Source organism: Lepidochelys kempii, chromosome 11 (assembly GCF_965140265.1).
Source record: "Lepidochelys kempii isolate rLepKem1 chromosome 11, rLepKem1.hap2, whole genome shotgun sequence".
Lineage (NCBI taxonomy): Eukaryota > Metazoa > Chordata > Testudines > Cheloniidae > Lepidochelys > Lepidochelys kempii.
Window position 1 is genome coordinate 898,203 of NC_133266.1, and position 19,395 is coordinate 917,597.

Below are 19,395 nucleotides of genomic sequence, written 5' to 3' on the forward strand. Positions count from 1 at the left end.
CTGGCGGCAGAAACCTCCAGCTCCAGTAGGGCTGCTGGGGGACAAGCTGCGACTCTAAAGGGGCAGGTCCCAAAACGTTCAGTCCCTAATACAGGAGAGGGGGCAGCTGGGGAGAAGGGAGCGAGGGTGCCTCTGCTGGGGGGGAATCGGAAGGGCCCTGGGTCGTTTTGGGGGTCTCAGACAGGCAGGGGTTGCACGTCCGGAGGGGAACGTTTGTTTCGAACTGCCCTGGGAGCCGGTCCTGGTGCAGCGTCAGCGTGGGGGGCTGCTCGCCCTCGGCTTGTGGCTTGGCCCCCCAGGGTCAGAGCGAAGCGGCACCCTTGTCCGTGCCCCCCAGCCCCAGGGGAGTGGTTTAGCGGAGTACCACTGGGCACGGGGCCCCTCAGGGACAGAGCGGGTGAGGGCCCTGCTCTGGCCGTGCCTCCAGGCTGAGCTGGCAGGACGGGCGAGCCACGGCTTTTGCTGTGCATCCTGCTCCCAGAATGAGCATCCCCCTCCCACGTGGGGGGGAGCCCCCGGTTTAGAGCCCCCTTGGGCCGCAAGCTGGGTCGATGTCCCAGCAGCCAGGGCTTGGCAAAGGGCTCTCTCTCCTTAAGGGCCGAACGTTTCCCCTCTAGAGACGCAGCCTCGTCCCCTTGGGGCCCGGAGGTTTCTGCTCTGTGATCGGGCAGGGATGGGGTGAGCCGCAGCTACTCCCCTCCGCCTGCTCTCCTGGCTTCGCTCAGCCCCAGCTGCTGGGAGCGGCCCTCGGGCGGTGAGCTCTGGGCCCTGGCCTGCAGGCTGTGGGGCAGGGAGAAGAGGCCAGGAGGGTGGCTGCCTGCTCCTTGACCCTTCTGGCCTCTTGGCACCAGGTTTGATCCCCGGAGCATGGCTTGCTGGGAAGCCTCATCCGCTGGCTGCTTTGCTTGCCCTGACCTGCCCCAGCCCAGCGCTGCACTCGCGAAGGAGCCGGGGGCTGTAGGTCACTGCTACGGTACCGGCCCCCGGGCTGCGCAGGGATCTGGACGTGGCCGTGACGCTCTATGAAATCGGCAGCCGCCTGCAGCCGGGGCCGTGCGGACGCTCCGCCGTAACAGCCAGCAGCAGCTGCGGGCAGACGCTGGTCTCCTTGGTCCGACCTCCGGGCGCCAGGAGCGTTGCCTTGTGTCCGAAAACAGGAGCGTCCGACTCCTTGCCTTGGACAAACCCCTGGCCGGCGAGCTCAGGGGGGCAGGGCCTGGCTGTTCTGTGAGCGGCTCTGGCCACGGGTATCAACCTCGTCCTTCAGGCATAAACCCAGCGGTGGCGGACGGGGCGCCCTGCCTCGAGTGCCCCTCGCCGCCCACGGTCCTGAGCAACACACCACTCGGGGGGCCAGGCTCTTGGGGGTGCGGATTGGCAGTGTCTCGCCCCTGTGCCCCCAGGTGCAGGGGGCTGCATTGCCCACTGCCAGGGGCGTTTGCCAGCCAACAGCCTCCATGTTAACTGCTGAGCTGTGGGGCGACCCCCAGCCCAGCTCAGCTGCTTGTGGGGTGCCAGATCAGCGCAGGCCGGAGCAGCCAGACACGGGAGCTGAAAGACGCTCCTGGCTTTAACTGCTCCTTTCACCCTGCAGCGTGGGGTGGGGCAGCAAGGATGGGAGGGAGCTGCTGTAGGCCGAGACTCTCCCTCCTGTCTAACAAAATTCCTTGGTCCTGTTAGACAAAAGCCGTGTTCGGCGATTCCTCCCCTCGTAGGGCACCGGCTCGGCCCGGAGGGGCCACCCCTGAATGGCTCTGCCAGCCGCTGGCTCTGAACCTGCCTCCAGCCACGTGCCAGTATTCGGACATGACCTGCCTGGCTTCTCAGCCCGCCTCTGCCCCTGCCCGTGCTCGGCCATCGCCCGTGGCCAGGCCGCGTCCCAGCCCTGGAGGCGAGGAGCCGTTGGCTAATGCTTGTAGCGGGCCAATTAGTTCCGTAGAGCGGCCGCTCGGCTCCAGGGAAGCTGAGAGGCTCTTTCTGTTTCCGGCTCTAAACTCCTCACGTTGATTCCGCTCGCCTTGAAAAGGGCAGGACCTCCCTGGGGCAGGGTCGGGTGAGGGGTCCGGCTTTGGGGTCCTCTGAGCTAGGGGTGTCTGAGCTACATTCCCCTAGAAGCACCGTGTTCCCAAATCAATTGGTTCTGCTTTGGGCACCCGCCGGAGCTCCAGCTGCGGCTCAGATCAGGCCCCAGCCGGTCTCAGTCGCTCGGCATTTCTCCCAGCCGCCCCTCTGGGGGCGCAATAAAGGCAGAGCCTGGCTTCTAGACCAGCCTGGCTTTGAGACTGGCACGTACTTGTGCACCAAGCCCAGGTTATGGTTATGGAACTTGAGCTGCCCCAACGTGCTGTGAGTTCAAACCCTCCCTGGGGCAGATATTGGCAAATGATCTGTAGACAGCTGCCAGTGCTCCCGGTCCCTGTCCCCCCTGCAGTGGGCAAGCCCTTGCCCAGGGAGGTGGTGCTGGCCTGCACTGGGCGTGGGGCCTGCTAGAATCTGTATGAAGATCCAGGCCTGAGGTGGTCTGTGGTTTAATAGGGATGAGGCTCTCTATTTATATCACTGCCTACGAGCCCTCATCATGCAGCAGAACCCCCGTCCGCCGTTCAGACGGAGAGCAAAGGGGCAGGTCCTGCTCCAGCAAGCTGACGCTCTGAGGAAGAGACAAGAGATGGGGTGGACAGCTAGGGAGTGCCAGGAACAAGGAGCTTGGCAGCTTGGCAGGCTGTGGGCTCAGCACACTGCAGCCTAGCGAGGTCGTTTCTGTCGGGCTCTTGGCAAAGGAGCGCTTTGAGGAAGGTGGACGATGAGGTAGCTTTGGGGGTGTTTATGGGGTGCACCTCTGTGACCCAGGAACTGCTTGGAGCCAACTGGCAGGGGGCATGAGGGGTGCACAGGGGTTTGCAGGTGTCCTCTGGGTCTGATGGCTTTAGAATAGTGTGCCGCAGGCTGGCATGGGGGCTCTCCCAAGAGCCCGTAAAGCTCTGGTCACCACAGTCAGTGTGACAGGTAGGTACAGCTAGTCACAAAGTGATGTATCTACCCTGGAAGCCGCGTTCTTAAGGTGTGCGAATTCAGACGGGTCACCAGCAGGTGACAGACAGGTCCTGGTTGGGCAGGGGTAGGAGACACTCCTCTCCCTGGCGGGTCCTTGTCCACTGTGTGTCTCACAATGTCAGTCTGTCCACACAGGGAACCCCCCGGCTCATCAAACCTGCAAAGTTGGCAAGAGACCACAAAACCAAGTTATTGACATAAACTCTGACCGTGTAGATCATTGTTGCAATCAAGGTCCTGCAGTTGCACCAAATCTTGTACAAAGGAGGTCTAGGACGGTGTCCATGGAGAGGTTGTGATTCGCTGGGTAGGATGATGCTGTCTGTATGTGTGTACCATTTTGTAGTTGACGTTTGGATATTGGCTCTGCACTTGTATCTCAATGTGTTTGATTCTAAGTAGCCTCAGGGAAGCATTTGGTCAGCTCCTTGAGCAAGGGCAATTCTCAGTAAGTGCCCAATCAGGAAACACTTAACTGACAATGGACTTTGGGAGACGCCAATCCACACCTGAGCCTTCCTGGGAAGGTTCAAACTCACATGTAAACAATGGCATCCCGGCCTGCAAACTGAGTCATGCTCGGACATGTGACTCGCCCATGTGACTCCAGACTCCATCTTCCTGCTGTGATCTTCCACAGTCAGAACAAAGGGGTCCTTCCACAGGGCAGAGGATATAAAAGGCCCTGAAAACCCCTCCATCTTGTCTTCAATCCTGCTTCTGACCTCTGAAGGAACCTTGCTACAAACTGAAGCTTTGAACCAAGGACTGAAGGACCCATCCCAGCTGGGGATGTTCTCCAGAGACTTGATTTAAACCTGCCGTTTATTCCATCACTGCTACAAGCCTGAACCAAGAACTTTGCCGTTACTGTATGTCATTGATTCCTTTAACCAATTCTAGCTCTCATCTCTATTTCTTTCTTTTTGTGGATAAACCTTTAGATTTTAGATTCTAAAGGATTGGCAACAGTGTGATTTGTGGGTAAGATCTGATTTGTATATTGACCTGGGTCTGGGGCTTGGTCCTTTGGGATCGAGAGAACCTTTGTTCTTTTACTGGGGTGTTGGTTTTCACAACCATCTGTCCCCATACCGAGTGGTGCTGGTGGGGATACTGGGAAACTGGGGTGTCTAAGGGAATTGCTTGTGTGACGTGTGGTTAGCCAGTGGGGCGAGACCGAAGTCCTCTCTGTCTGGCTGGTTTGGTTTGCCTGGGTGGGCATAGAAACCCCAGCCCTGGGCTGTGACTGCCCTGCTCGAAGCAATTTGTCCTGAATTGACACTCACCGTTGTGTCCCGCCAGAGGCAGCATCGTTCAAAGGGGTAGGAGACACTCCTCTCCCTGGCGGGTCCTGGTCCACTGTGTGTCTCACAATGTCAGTCTGTCCTCACAGGGAACCACCGGCTCATCAAGATTGCGAAGTTGGCAAGAGACCACAAAACTGCCAGGAAGAAACACACAACGGGAGGGTGGCCTGTTTACGACAGGTCAGCGAATCAGGCTGGTGTCTCAGGGGGCTGCAAGGAGACACTTCGGTCCCTGCAGTGAGGAGCCAAGCTGAGAGCATGGCAGTTCGTGGATGAGGGATCCCAGCTGTGGTGATGAGCCTCGCTGCTGAGCAGTACTACAGGACGTGACGGTAGCAAGTCGAGGTTCTGGGGTGCGTGGGTAGCCAGTGTGTGTGTGTCAAACAGAGCAGTGAGCCCAAGGCGTCCCTGGCATGCCAGGGGCTGTGCAAGCCAGGGGCATCCAGTGGACCAGGAGCTGAGCACTGCGGGGCCGCTTGCAGGGCTTGAAGGTTGGTGTGTGCGCATGGCTAACCTGCAGAGGGACAGCAGGGCCGGTGAGGCCTGGAGGGCTGGCCTGGTGGGGTTGGGGGCTGACCCCTGGCAGGAACAGCCCGGGAGGGAATGGGAGACGATGAGGGGGCGGCAGTATTCTGCAGGCCAGGCAAGTAGCTGATGTTTGATGCAATGGAGAGGAGCGAGCTGGGGAGGGGGCAACAAGAGGGGTGATGTGGTGAACGCGGCGGGCCAGGAGAATGCCTGTCGCTGGGTGGGGCGAGGGAACGTGGGATCAGGCCGGAGAGACGCACGATGCAGGCAGGGAGATGCTGTCGCGTTAGCAGGGGCCTGGCAATGCCGCCTGCGGCATTAGGCTCCGAACCTGCTCAGGGGGGAGGTGCTGAGGAGCCGTCGCGGCTAATGGGTTCTTGGACGCTGTCGGCCGGCTCGGCAGGATTAGAGAGTCAGCGGGAAAGGTCGAAGGCCGATTTCAGCGGATACGCGCACACCCACAAAAACACATCGCCAGCGCGCGTCCCTGGCAGGCCCAGCTGGGCCCTGGGGGAGAAACTCTGCCGGAGAACGGACCCCAGTGTTAGCGGAGGCTGGTCCCCTCAGACAGAGCCACGGGATGCCCACAACGGGCGTGGGAGTGAGCTGCCACTCGCAACATCCAATAATTATTGTCTGATTCCCGCATTGCCCGTCCTGCCCTGCCCCATTGTCAGCTTTGCCCTGTCCTGCCCCATTGCCCATCCTGCCCCATTGCCTTACCCTGCCCTGCCCCATATCCTGTCCTGCCCCATTGTCAGCTTTGCCCCGTGTCACGGAGTCCCTGGGCGATGCTCTGGAACTGCTCCCCATGAAGCCAGTCAGGACTCTGGGGTAGTCGCCTTTCTGTGAGCAGCCTGTCTTCAGGACACACAGCTCACCCGGCTTCCACCTTCCTGGGTCTGACCTCGGAGCATTCAGCATCCTCTGCCCCTCCGTGTGCTTCCCCCCAGCGAGTCCGCTCAGGCGGGGCTCCTGGGGAAGCCAGAGGGTCCTGCACCCCAACTTCGCAGTCAGACGTGACTCTCAGCCAGCCAGTAAAACAGAAGGTTTATTAGACGACAGGAACATGGTCTAAAACAGAGCTTGCAGGTGCAGAGAACGGGACCCCTCAGCTGGGTCCATTTTGGGGGGCAGTGAGCCAGACAACCACGTCTGCACTTCACTCCATGTCCCAGCCAGCCCCAAACTGAAACTCCCTCCAGCCCCTCCTCCTCTGGGCTTTGTTCCTTTCCCGGGCCAGGAGGTCACCTGATTCCTTTGTTCTCCAACCCTTCAGCTCTCACCTTGCAGGGGGGGAAGGGCCCAGGCCATCAGTTGCCAGGAAACAGGGTGTTGGCCATTCTCTGTGTCCAGACCCCTGCACACACCTGCCCTCTAGGGCTTTGCAATGATCATACACCCTTACCCCACCCCCTAGATACTTAAGAACTGCATAGGGGAAACTGAGGCACCCCCACAATATTCGGAGGAAACATTAAGAACAGGCCCACTTCGTCACACCCCGTCCTGCCTGTCACGGAGTGTGGGGGAGTCCAGGCCCTGCACCCCTCTTCCTGGGTTCCACTGAGACTCTCAGCCAGCCAGTAAAACAGAAGGTTTATTGGACACCAGGAACACAGTCCAAAACAGAGCTTGTGGGTACCCCCAGGACCACTCAGTCACGTCCTTCTGGGGGAGCAGGGAGCTTAGACCCCAGCCCTGGGGTTCCCTGTGTTCCTCCACCCAGCCCCAAACTGAACTAACCCCCCCCAGCAGGCCCCCTCCTGCAGCCTCTGTTCACATTCCTGGGCAGAGGTGTCACCTCCCCGTCCCCCTCCTGGCTCAGGTGACAGGCTCTCAGGTCTCCCATCCCCAGGGCACATTCCCAGGTCAACACTCCCCCCTCCCTGCTGCGTCACATCTCTCCCCCCTTCGAGACTGAACTGAGCGGGGTCACGCTGACCAGTGACCTGGGGAAGTTCGGGGCCCCCTCTCCGGGACAGCGCATCCGCTATCAGGTTGGCACTTCCCTTCACGTGGACCACGTCCATGTCGTAATCCTGCAGGAGCAGGCTCCATCTCAGGAGTTTGGCGTTGGCTCCTTTCATCTGGTGCAGCCAGGTCAGGGGAGAGGGGTCGGTGTAGACGGTGAAGTGTCGCCCGAAGAGATAGGGCTCTAGTTTCTTGAGGGCCCACACCATGGCCAGGCACTCCTTCTCGATGGCCGCGTAGTGTTGCTCCCGGGGCAGCAACTTCTTGCTCAGGTACATGATGGGGTGTCTCTCCCCCTTTTCATCCTCCTGCATTAACACCGCCCCCAGTCCCGTGTCTGAGGCGTCGGTGAACACCACAAAGGGCTTGTCAAAGTCTGGGTTTGCCAGAACTGGGCCACTGACCAGAGCCTCCTTCAGCGCCCGGAAAGCCACCTGGCACTGCTCGGTCCAGACCACCTTGTCTGGCTTCCCCTTCTTGCATAGCTCAGTGACGGGGGTGGCTATGGCGCTAAAGTGGGGCACAAATCTTCGGTAGTATCCTGCCATCCCAATAAAGGCTTGGACCTGCTTTTTGGTGTGGGGAGCGGGCCAGTCTCTGATCACCTCCACCTTGGCTGGTTCCGGCTTTAGGCGGCCGCTCCCCACCCGATGGCCCAGGTAAGATACTTCCGCCATCCCCACCTTGCACTTCTCCGCTTTTACAGTCAGCCCAGCCCCCTGGAGTCAGTCCAGCACTTGTCTAACCTGGGACACGTGGTCCTCCCACGTCTGGCTAAAGACACAGATGTCATCAATATACGCCACGGCAAAACTCTCCATCCCCCTCAGGAGCTGGTCCACCAGGCGCTGGAAGGTGGCCGGCGCTCCCTTGAGGCCGAAAGGCAGGGTCAGGAACTCATAGAGCCCCAGAGGGGTGATAAAGGCCGATTTCAGTCGGGCATCTGCATCCAGCGGCACTTGCCAGTAGCCCTTTGTAAGGTCCATGGTGGTGAGGTACCGAGCTCCTCCCAGCTTGTCTAGGAGCTCGTCCGGCCTGGGCATGGGGTAGGCATCAGATACAGTGATGGCATTGAGCTTCCGATAGTCCACACAGAACCGGACCGACCCATCCTTTTTGGGGACCAGCACCACCGGCGAGGCCCAAGGGCTGGCAGATGGCTGGATCACCCCCAAAGCCAGCATGTCCCGGACCTCTCTTTCCAGGTCCTGAGCAGTTTTCCCTGTGACTCGGAAGGGGGAGCATCTTATCGGTGGGTGTGACCCTGTCTGCACCCGGTGGACAGTCAGATTAGTGCGGCCAGGCTGGTTGGAAAACAGCTGTCGGTACGGATGCAGCACCTCCCTGACCTCAGCTTGCTGGGCAGGGGTTAGCTGATCCGAGAGGGGAATTGTTTCCAGGGGGGAACCAGCTCTGGTCCCAGGGAATAGATCTACTAAAGGGTCATCTCCCTGCTCCTCCCACTGTCCACACACGGCCAACACCACATTCCCCCTGGCATAATATGGCTTCATCATATTCACATGGTACACCCGGCGGTGGTGCGCCCGGTTCGACAGCTCCACCACATAGTTTACCTCATTGAGCTGCTTGACGACCTTGAAAGGGCCCTCCCAGGCGGCCTGTAGTTTGTTCTTTCTCACTGGGATGAGAACCATCACCTGATCCCCGGTGGCATAGGCACGGGCCCGCGCCGTGCGGTCATACCAGACCTTCTGCTTCCTCTGGGCTCTGGCCAGATTCTCCCTGGCCAGGCCCATGAGTTCGGCCAGTCTCTCTCGGAAGATCAGGACATACTCCACCACTGACTCTCCATCGGGAGTGGCCTTCCCCTCCCACTCGTCTCTCATCAGGTCCAGGGGGCCCCTCACCCTCCTGCCATATAACAGTTCGAAAGGCGAAAATCCGGTCGACTCCTGGGGCACCTCCCTGTACGCGAACAGCAGGTGAGGTAAGTACTTGTCCCAGTCCTGCGGGTGCTGGTTCATAAAGGTTTTCAGCATCATCTTTAGCGTCCCATTGAACCTCTCCACCAGCCCGTTGGACTGGGGGTGATAAGCTGAGGCCCAGTCGTGCCGGACCCCACATTTCTCCCACAAGCACCGGAGCAGGGCCGATATGAAGTTGGAGCCTTGGTCTGTCAAGACTTCCTTGGGGAACCCCACTCGGCTGAAAATGGTCAGGAGCATCGGCCACGGTGTCGGCTTCAATGGAAGCTAAGGGCACTGCCTCGGGGTAGCGGGTGGCAAAATCTACCACCACCAGAATGTATTTCTTCCCCGACCGGGTCGTCCTGCTGAGAGGCCCCACGATGTCCATGGCCACCTTCTGGAAAGGCTCCTCTATGATGGGCAAAGGTCTCAAAGCCGCTTTCCCCTTGTCCCGGGCCTTCCCCACCCTCTGACAGGGGTCACAGGATCGGCAATACTGCCGGACCGTGGTAAAGACCCCGGGCCAGTAAAAGTTCTGTAGCAACCTCTGCCGGGTGCGCCGGATTCCCTGGTGCCCTGCGAGGGGGATGTCATGGGCCAGGGACAGGAGCCTGCGGCGATACTTCTGGGGGACCACCAGCTGCCTCCTGATCCCACAGGACTCTACTTCCCTTGTGGGAGCCCATTCTCGGTACAGGAACCCCTTCTCCCACAGGAACCTCTCCTGGCAGCCTCTCCTCATGGTCCGTACCACACCAAGGTCGGCCAGGTCCCTGAGCTTCCGCAAGGAGGGATCTTTCCTCAACTCGGCCTGGAACTCAGCGGCTGGGGCAGGGACGGGGCCCGGTTCCCTCTCGCTGGCCAGGTCTGAGGCCTCCGCCTCTCTGAGCCGTGCCCCTCGGCGCTCCCTCCCCACCAGGGTAGGGTCCTGCGCCTCCGGTGTGATACCCTCCCCGAGGTCAGGGCGCAGTGCCCCTCGCCGGCTCTGGCCACGCGTCACAACCAGGGCGGCCTGGGGCTTGCTTGGCCAGTCCTCTAGGTCTCCCCCCATCAAAACTTCAGTGGGCAAATGGTGGTGTACCCCCACATCCTTGGGGCCCTCCCTGGCCCCCCATTTCAGGTGTACCCTTGCCACGGGCACCTTAAATGGGGTTCCGCCCACCCCTGTCAGGGTCAGATAGGTGTTGGGCACCACCCGATCTGGGGCCACCACCTCGGGCCGGGCCAGCGTCACCTCCGCGCCCGTATCCCAGTATCCATTGACCTTCCTCCCATCCACCTCCAGGGGAACAAGGCACTCTCTCCGGAGGGACAGCCCCGCACCCACCCTGTAAACTGAGCACCCTGAGTCCAGAGCCTCCAGCCCTCTGGCGGAGCTGGCCTGGGGTACTCTTCCCTCCGGGGCAGGTGGTAAACTGGTAGGCCCCCTTTCCTGGGTCGTCTGCCCCTCGTCCAGCTGGGTCCCTACCCAGTTAACCCTGGGTAGGTTGGGTCTGCTCAGTCTGTCCCTGAGCCCGGGGCACTGGGACCGTACGTGGCCTCTCTGGCCACAGTGATAGCAGCTCCGGTCACGTTGGTCCCCTCGAGCGGGTCGGAGGGGCACTGATCATACAGTTGCTCCAGTACGATTAGGTCAAGCAGGTCCTCTTTAGCTCGGGCCCCAGCTGTCCACTTGCGGGCATATCCCTGCATCCGGTTGGCCCGTTGTAGGTAGGTGACCTCAGGCGTTTTACGCTGACTCCGGAACCTTCTCCGGTACATCTCGGGGGTCAGCCCAAACTCACGGAGCAGGGCCTGTTTGAACAGTTCATAGTCCCCTGCCTCCGGCCCTGTCATCCGGCTGTACACCTCCACGGCTTTGGGGTCCAGTAAGGGGGTGAGGAACTGGAGCCTGTCTGCAGGGTCAACCCTGTGCAGCTCACAGGCATTCTCAAAGGCCGTCAGGAAGCTATCCATGTCCTCCCCCTCCTTCCGCTGGGCCAGGAAGCACTTATCAAAGCTCCTTGCAGTCTTGGGCCCCCCCGCACTCACCGCAGCCGGGGCCCCACTGCTCTTCAGCCTGGCCAGCTCCAGTTCATGCTGTCTTTGTTTCTCCTTCTCCTGACGCTCCCTCTCCTTCTCCTCCTGCTCATGTTGACGTTGTTTCTCCTCATGTTGACGTTGTTTTTCATGATCCTCCAGCTCCCTCATTTTCATCTCCCTCTCCCATTCCAGCCGCCTCCGCTCCAGGGATGGGGAGCTCCGCCGGGAGGATCCCCTCCTGGGTGCCGGGGTCAGGGTGCCCTCGGTATTCGCTGGGCTTCCCCCAACCCCTCCCCCAGACATAGGTAGGAAGGGTCTCGGGATGTCCTCAACAGCAGTCTGACCCCTCCCAGCCCAGTCAGGCCCCAGGGCCCACGCTGCGTCCACCGGGCGGCTTCCCTCAGGGACAGGGATCGGGTCATCCAAGCGATCCCTCTCCTCCAGCTGGGCAATCAGCTGTTCCTTGGTGGACCTCCCGATGCGCAGCCCCCTCTGCCTGCACAGCTCCACCAGGTCGCTCTTCAGGCGTTTAGCGTACATCTCCCTGCTGGCCACTCGCAGGCCGGGCAGCTTCCCACGGTTTCCAGGAAAAGCCCCTCGTGTGCCAGTCCTTCTCGAGGTCACCGACTCTTTGCCAGGGTCGAGCTGCAGACTCCTCCGCCCCTGGGACCACTCGCTGCAATCCCCCGGGGGACCCTGTTACTGCAAAAGTCCTTCTCTCTGGTCACACATTCCTAGGGGTTAACCGCCCCCCGAAACCGTCTCTCTCTGAATCTTCAGCACGCCTGGTCCCCGTCAATTCCCCTTCGTTTTACTGCTCCCCAGTCACTTACTGCAGGAAGCGCCGTTCACGGGGTGCAGTAGATCCCACCGCTGCCACCAGTTGTCACGGAGTGTGGGGGAGTCCAGGCCCTGCACCCCTCTTCCTGGGATCCACTGAGACTCTCAGCCAGCCAGTAAAACAGAAGGTTTATTGGACAACAGGAACACAGTCCAAAACAGAGCTTGTGGGTACAACCAGGACCCCTCAATCACGTCCTTCTGGGGGAGCAGGGAGCTTAGACCCCAGCCCTGGGGTTCCCTGTGTTCCTCCCCCCAGCCCCGAACTGAAACTAAACCCACCCAGCAGGTTCCCTGCTGCAGCCCCTGTTCACATTCCCGGGCAGAGGTGTCACCTCCCCGTCCCCCTCCTGGCTCAGGTGACAGGTTCTCAGGTCTCCCATCCCCAGGGCACATTCCCAGGTCAACACGCCCCCCTCCCTGCTGAGTGACATCCTCACACTGCCCCATTGCCCTGCCCCATTGCCTTACCCTGCCCTGCCCCATATCCTGTCCTGCCCCATTGTCAGCTTTGCCCCGTCCTGCCCCATTGCCCTGCCCCATTGCCTTACCCTGCCCTGCCCCATTGTCAGCTTTGCCCTGTCCTGCCCCATTGCCCATCCTGCCCCCTTGCCTCGCCCTGCCCCACTGGCTGCCCCACCCCATGGTTTCCTGCACCCCCCAGACAGGGGCAAGCAGGCTTGGGAAGCCCCCTGGTCCCACTCCTGGGAGTCCAGACCCCAACCATCCCATTGGCCCACCTGGTGTGAGGGCATGTCCCAGGGCTGGGCTGTGATTGGTCTGTTACGCAGGGGGCGGGTCTCTTGTGCCCTCCGCCTGGGCTGTGGTTGATGTCATCGGCAGTGGGCGTGGCTCCTCGGAGAGGGGCGTGTCCTATGGCCAAGTGCGCTTGGGGCAGCCCCAGGGTTTAACCCCGCTTGCGAGAGGCGGTTGGTCCCTGTGTCGAAGGGCGGGTCTCTAGCGAGCACCGTGATTGGTGTATCCCAAAAGGGGCGGGGCTATTCGCAAGGGGCGGGCCCCTGCACAATTAACTTGAGCCAGAGGGGCGTGTCCGGGACGCAGGTTGCGATTGGCTCCCCGCTTGGGGGCGTGTCCGAGCGGCAGGCGGCGAATGGTGGTTCCCGAGGGGGCGTGTCCGGGCGCCGGGCTGTGATTGGCCCCTCCCGCGGGGGCGGGGCCGGCGCTGGGGCGGGGCGGGGCGCGGCCGGCCGGCGGGGGGCGCTGCGGGCCCGGCATGGTGCGGCGCGGAGCGGCCACGATGGGGCGGCGGCTGCTGCGGGCGCTTCTCTGCCTCCTGCTCGTGGCCGGCCGCCTGCTGCGGGCCGGGGGCGCCGGGCCCCACGGTGAGGGCCGGGCCGGGACCCATGGGGGGGGCTGAGCCGGGGGGCGCCGGGACCCATGGGGGGGGCGGGGCTGGGCTGGGGGGACCGGGACCCACGGGGGGGGCTGGGCTGGGCTGGGCTGGGGGGCGCCGGGACCCATGGGGGGCTGCGCTGGGGGGGACTGGGCTGAGCTGGGGGGCGCCGGGGGGACCGGGACCCATGGGGGGGCTGCGCTGGGGGCCCCGGGGGGACTGGGACCCATGGGGGGGCTGCGCTGGGGGGGCTGGGTTGGGCTGGGGGGCCCCGGGGGGACTGGGACCCATGGGGGGGCTGCGCTGGGGGGGCTGGGTTGGGCTGGGGGGCCCCGGGGGGACTGGGACCCATGGGGGGGCTGCGCTGGGGGGGGACTGGGTTGGGCTGGGGGGCCCTGGGACCCATGGGGGGGGTTGGGCTGGGGGGTGCCGGGGAGACCGGGACCCATGGGGAGGGGCTGGGGGTCGGGCCGGGCACCGGGGAGCCAGACTGGCGGGGGTGGGCTGGGGAGAGCTGAGCTGAGCTGGGGGGACTGGCCCGGCCAGGACCCACGGTGAGACCTGGGCTGGGGGAGGGCTATCGGGGCAGCGTTGGCTGGGAAGCCGGGACGGGGGTCCGGCGGGGACTGGGGCTGGGGGGAGGTGGGTTACAGCCAATGGGGGCTGTGTGAGGGTCGGGTGTGGTTGCTCTCTGGGCACCCAGCGTCTTCTCTCTGCTGGACCCCCATGCACGGGGTGCTGCTGCTCGGACCCCAACTATCGAGGCGGGGGGGAGAGAGAGAGAGAGGTCGTCTCTCTCCCCCCGGCCTGTGGACTGGGCCCCCAGCAGTGCATGGATTGGGGGGGCCAGCTGTCGCCTATGCACTTGCCCTGCGCACCTGGGCTGCGATGCTCCATTGTGGCTTTTGGGGGGGGTCACTGTGTGCATGTGGTGGGGGAGAAAGTGGGATCCCCTCTGTGATGTGTTGACAGTCCCAGGGCTGCACCCCCCAGGCTCCCTGCACTGCTGTTAGCTTCCTCTCGGGGAGCAGAGTCAGTTCGGTGGTGATTTCCCTCCCAGGCCCCTGGGCTCTGCACCCCGGCTCATTCCACACTCTGGTTTCCATCCCAGGCTGGGCAGAGCCCTGGGAAGTCGCTGGCTGCCCAAGCAGGAGTGACCCCATGGGCTGCACCTGGAAACCCTAATCCTGCTCCCCTGAGGGCTGGGAGCACGGGCAGCACTGACAGGGATGAGGGTTGGGGGGCCAGATCCAGCCTGAGTCTTTGCAAACAACCCCCCAAGGAATGCAGCTAGGAGCACAAGCAGAGCCCAGACTCTGGGGGTGGGATGAACCTGCCCCCCCACCCCCCAATTCCAGGTATCTAGCTGGACCCCCCTGCTCCCAGCAGGACAATGATGTCATCCCTTTGCGTGGCTGCCTGTCACGAGGCACGTCATGGAGCTCGCAAGCCCAGCCCTGTGGACCCCCTTAGCTCATCGCTCGCCCTGCTCCTTAGGATGCTCTGATCTTCTGTCTCAGGCATTATTCCTCCTCTGCTCAGCTGCAGACGTTGCTCGGTCCCTGCCTGCCAGCGCTGGGGGAATGCCTCCCCTTCTTTGCTGACGCCATCCCAGCTGCTTCCTTTTCCAGCCGGGCTGCCGACCCCCTGCCCTTCGGTTTCCAGCGCGCCTCTCCTGTCCAGGGCCCCGTCGCCCTGCCCAAGGCTTCTTCCCCTTTGTGGCATCAGCTGCGGGGTCCAGCTGGGCGCCTGCACACAGAGATACGCAGGCTGGTGCCTTCCCTCGCCGGGCGAGGTCCCTGGAGCCCAAGGGGTTTCGTGGCAGGTGCCGGTGACGCTGCTCTCGGGGGATGTGCCAGACGCCCCCTGCCCAAGCAGCCTCTCCTCTCCACCCCCCAACCTGGGGCTCTTGTGCCCCAATGGTGAGAGCCGAGCTAGGGGGTGCCAGGCCTGCCGATATTTGGGTTCCCCGCAGTAGTGGGACTGAGCTGGGCTTCCTGTGTTTCCCAGGCCTGCTGCTCAAAGGGCCCAATCCGGAGTCCCCTCCACGATGCTAGGGATAGAGCTGGAGATGCTCGGTGCGTCTCTGTCTGCCCGCAGGGCTGGGCTGTCCCCGCCAGGCCCCTGTCTGGGCTGGGTCTCGCGTGGGGGCTCTCCTTGTGCCCCAGCGGGGTTTGTTCCTGCACCGCCCAGCTCTGCTCCTTCCCGTAACACACTGGCCAGTAGGTGCCAGGGGGCTCCCCCAGGCCTGCCGCTCTCCCCTGAGGGCTGCCCGCTGCCCAGGGAGCGCCTGTGAAATGGGGTAGGAGCCAGTGCCCTGAGTGTATCTAGACCTGTGCTGGGAGCTCAGGCAGGTGGTGCGTCTGGGACCCCGGGACTCAGCGCCCCTGTGTGGAGCCACCTGCAGCCCTGCTGGGCTCTGGCTGCTCCTGACCGGGGGGTGCCTCAGCCCTGAGCCAGGGGAGGCTGTTTGAGGGGAGCAGAGAACAATGGGGATGCTGCCTGAGAGGAGGTGGCAGAGATGGGGGACAGAGGAGCTGGAGAGGAGGGCCGGCCGGAGCTGGGATCTAGAGCGCTTTGCAGCCAGGGCAGCTCTGAGCTGGATGCAGTGGGTTTGCTGGAGGCACGGGCGTTGCTCACGGCAGTCCCTCGGCGCAGGGGTGCGGCTGGAGGCCAGGCTGTGCGGGGACCCGTGCTGGGCTTGGGAAGGCTCCAGCCTCTGGTGAGGGCAGAGAGAGTCCGGTGGCGGCTGGGGCCCTGATGGTGAAATGTTCCATGTCTGGTTGGCCCTGACGCCCCCCACCCACCCTGCTCTCTGGGGGCAGAGCTGGGCAGCGAGAGGAGTGACGGTGCGTCCTGTCTTAAGGGCATATTTGGCACATGCCCCTGGGTAAAGAGTGGTCTCTGCCCAGCACCCCAGGGTTCCTTAGAGCCCTCGGGAAGGGGGGGTGAGGCTTTGGGGCATTGGAGGGGGGGTGTAGAGGGAGGGAGTGCTTGGGCAGACCCAGGGTGCAGGGGGCCAGCTCCAAAGCTGCCCTGCACTTTATCTTCCTCCTCCGGGACCTTGAAGCCTCTAAAATCCAAATATTGTGGACATGACGCCCAGCAGGCTCGAGTCGGCCTGAGTAGGCCGGGGGCTTGGCGTACCCAGGCTGTGTAACCAGGGTGCCCACCGCATGCCTGGCTCTGCCCCTGCAGCGTCTTCTGGGGCCATTCCTCCTCCCCTCAGGACAGGGAGGGACCAAGCCGTGTTGGCTCCCATGGGAACGATCATGGGCCCGTCGGAGCCTGGCACAGAAGGTGCTGTGGGCCCCACCGTTGGTGTGGGGCTGGGCTGGGGGTGTGACTGGCGGCTGAAATTGCTCTCATGTCCTGTAGTCAGTTCTGCTCCCCTGGTGATGCCCTGGGGTGTGTGGGGGAATGAGGGGCCGGGGAGCCCAGAGGATGCGGTGGCCTCACTAGACTGGGGGCACCTTGTCTCCGAGCAGGGCACCCGGGACCTTATGGAGGTCGGGGAGGTGCTGTCCTAGTGACACCGAAGGGCAGTGGGGCTCCGTTACTCCCGGCTGACCCTGAGCCCCTGCACAGAGGGCGTGAGCAGGCTGTGGGTGCAGGCCTGTGGCCTTCAGCCCGACCCCCTTCCAAAGCCCCGGCTGGGCTGGTGGCTGTCCCGGGCTGGCCGTGTGAGAGAGGTGGGCGTCTGGACAGCTTCAAGGACTCGCCTCTGCCATCGATCGCCCGTGGGAGCTGCCCACAGGCCCTGTGCGCCGGGACAAGCCAGCGTGGGGGTGGGGGGGCAGGGCTGCTAGCTCCTCCCCGGCTAGCTGTGAGGTGACTAGAAAAGGGGCATCTTCCGGGTCATGCCAGCCTCTCCCTGTCCAAGATGCGGCCTGGCACCCTCGCTCTGTCTTTGGGCTGGCACAGGCCCCGGGGCTGCGGTGGGAGGCTGGAGCCAGCGTCCCTGGGGCAGGACAGGCCCGAGTGCTGCTCCCGGAGCCCCGTGTTGCTCCCCTGGCGGAGATGCTGCGGTGGGGGGCGGTGAATCCCCGCCCTGGGGTGGAGGCAGGTGGCCGTACAGAGCGCGGTCAGCCCAGCAGCCCTGTAGCCCCGTCCTGCGCTGGGCTGCCATGGGCGGATTCTCCTGCCTCGGGAGGCCGCTGACTCACTGCTGAGGATGTCACAGCTGATGCCCTGCGTCTGCCTGTGACTCACCAGGCCCCGGGCACCTGGGCTGCTGCACGCTCCTGTCTCTGCTCAGCTCTGCCCTGCCTGCTCGCGAGGGTCCCAGGTCCGATCGGGTCCCAAACGGGGCTCGCTCCCTCCGGGGGACCTGCCCCTCTCCCGAGCCATCTGCTGCCCTGCGTCTCGCTCACGTGGGGCAGCCATCTCCTCTTCCACCGGGAGCTCGCTGCCACCACGTCTGTATGGCTAGGCTGCCCCAGCCCCGCAGCAGCTGGGTGCCCACCTGGCACAGGAGCCTTCGGAGGGAGCTGTCCCCTGGGCAGGGAGGAGGTGACTGACTGCGGGGGTGCACCTGTATTCCGGTGGGGTTGGGCTTCTCCTGGGGGTTTCTGCGGGGGCTGAGGGCAGTGCCCCGGTGGGGGCTGGGGCAGAGTCTCTTGTACTTGGCCAGGGTGGGCATGTAGCTCTGTCTTTAGCTCTGTGTTTTACTCTGGCTTGGAGCACCTAGGTCACTTGATAGTTCGCTGGGCTGGCTCCGGGGGGCTGTGTTGGGGTGGGGGGCCTGGGTGCAGCGTGTGTCTGGGCTGTTTGGGTTGCGGGGGATGTAAGGGGAGATCCCTGCAGTACCCCAGGCCTGCAGCTGTCTCAGGGACTCAGTGTCCTATGGATCCCCCGTGGTTCTCCCTCCCTGCAGTGGTGGTAGGAGGGGTGGGCAGGGCTCCCCTGTCTGTCTGGGGATTCCCCGGCTCCTGGCGTGGCTTCCCCTCCCCCCTCGGCTAGAGCCGGGAAGGGCCCATCTCCCTGGTGGGTCAGCGCAGGCTGTCCCCGTGGCCACCTCCCGATGCCCTGCTGGCAGCTGCCAGCCCTCCCCAGTCTCCTTCGTAGCCTGTGCCCCCCTCGTGCCCCAGCTCTCTGGGGGCAGGGGTGCAGAGAGCTGGGCCCTGGCCTGGCACGGGCAGAGCTGTGGTGAGCTGGGGGCTGTGTCAGCAATGTGCCAGGAGCCCAAGGGCCACCCCAGTGGAGCGGATTGCAGCCCCAAACCCCCCAACCTGGAGAGTGTTGTGGCCTGCAGATTGGCCAGGCTGGAGCATTGTATTCTGGGATTTGGGGGGGCACCCCTATGCTGGAGAGGAGGCGACTTTGCGGGGTGCTTGGTCAGATCGATTTGGGGCCCCCATTGAATGTTCCTGGTTCAGGAGGCGTGAGCGGGCAGCTGGGTCGCGCCCTGTGCCAGCCCCCCACGTGAGCTCAGGAGAGTAGCTGGCCCTCTTCCTGCGCAGCCAGCTAGCGGCCCCATCCGGGGCGTGCCTGCCGGAGACACGGGAAGGGACCCGCGGGGACGGGTGGAAACGTGGCTGGGAAGCGTCCGTCAGAATGGCTCTGGGGCTGGCCAGAACCCCGGGATGGGAGATGGCTGGGACAGATGGGTCGTCCCCAGCCCTGCCTGGGGCTGGGGCTGGATTTTGATGGGTCCAGCAACAGGGCTCCGGGAGTCGGAGGCGCCTGCCAGCTCACTCCTCCTGAGGGTCCATCGCAGGCCCTGCTGTGCAGCCTCCTCCCACAGTGCCCCGGTCACCGTCCCTGCCCCAAGGGGCGCCGGCTGGGGGCGTCAGGAGGCGCATGGGACGCCGCAAGCTGCTGCTCTTCGCAGAAGGCCTCCCTGCAGGCGAGCCCAGGCTGGGCCAGTCCGTCCTGAACCCGCGGCAGCTGCTGGCACCCCAGGCCCTGCTGCTGGCTTTGGTTGGTGGGAGGCTGGGCCTGGCCAGCTGGGGTCTGCAGAAGCCATCAGGCCACCGGCCCCGGGGGGCCCTGACTGCCTGGGCTCCTCCCAGCCTGAGCTGTCTGCCCTAGCGTGAGTCGCGGCATCGCACATGCACCCAGCGCTGCAGTCCCCTCGTGCAGCGCGTGCTGGCGTGCGGGGGCTGCGTTAATGGTGACACGGGAACCAGGGCTTGGATGTTTTAGCGACTGAGTAAATCCCTGGCAGGCAGCAGGGGCTGGATTGGCCCCCCCGGAGGCTGACGCTCTACCGCCCGGGGTCAGGTCCGAGCTCCAGCCCAGGCTCCCCGGGTGAGACCCTGCCTGGCTCCGTTCCTGGTTCCCAGCTGTGCAGTGGGGTAACGAGCCCTTCTCCCGCCCTGTGTGCCTTGCCAGCTCCGGAGCAGGCCGTGTCCCTGTGTGTACAGGGCCTGGCGCCGTG

The 19,395-nt window shown here is 63.6% G+C and overlaps 1 protein-coding gene across 3 annotated transcripts in view; it reads left to right on the top strand.

Moving 5' to 3' along the window:
• The first annotated feature begins 12,891 nt into the window (after positions 1 to 12,891).
• The window catches only part of PTPRN (protein tyrosine phosphatase receptor type N), a 47,296-nt gene continuing 40,792 nt past the window's right edge, over positions 12,892 to 19,395 (top strand). For all 3 annotated transcript variants that reach the window (XR_012154178.1, XM_073304823.1, XM_073304825.1), the window contains exon 1: positions 12,892 to 13,002. Coding sequence is in view for 2 of the 3 variants with exons in the window: in XM_073304823.1 (XP_073160924.1) it covers positions 12,894 to 13,002 (109 nt within the window). In the remaining variant the exon portion in view is untranslated. The remainder of the gene's footprint in view (positions 13,003 to 19,395) is intronic.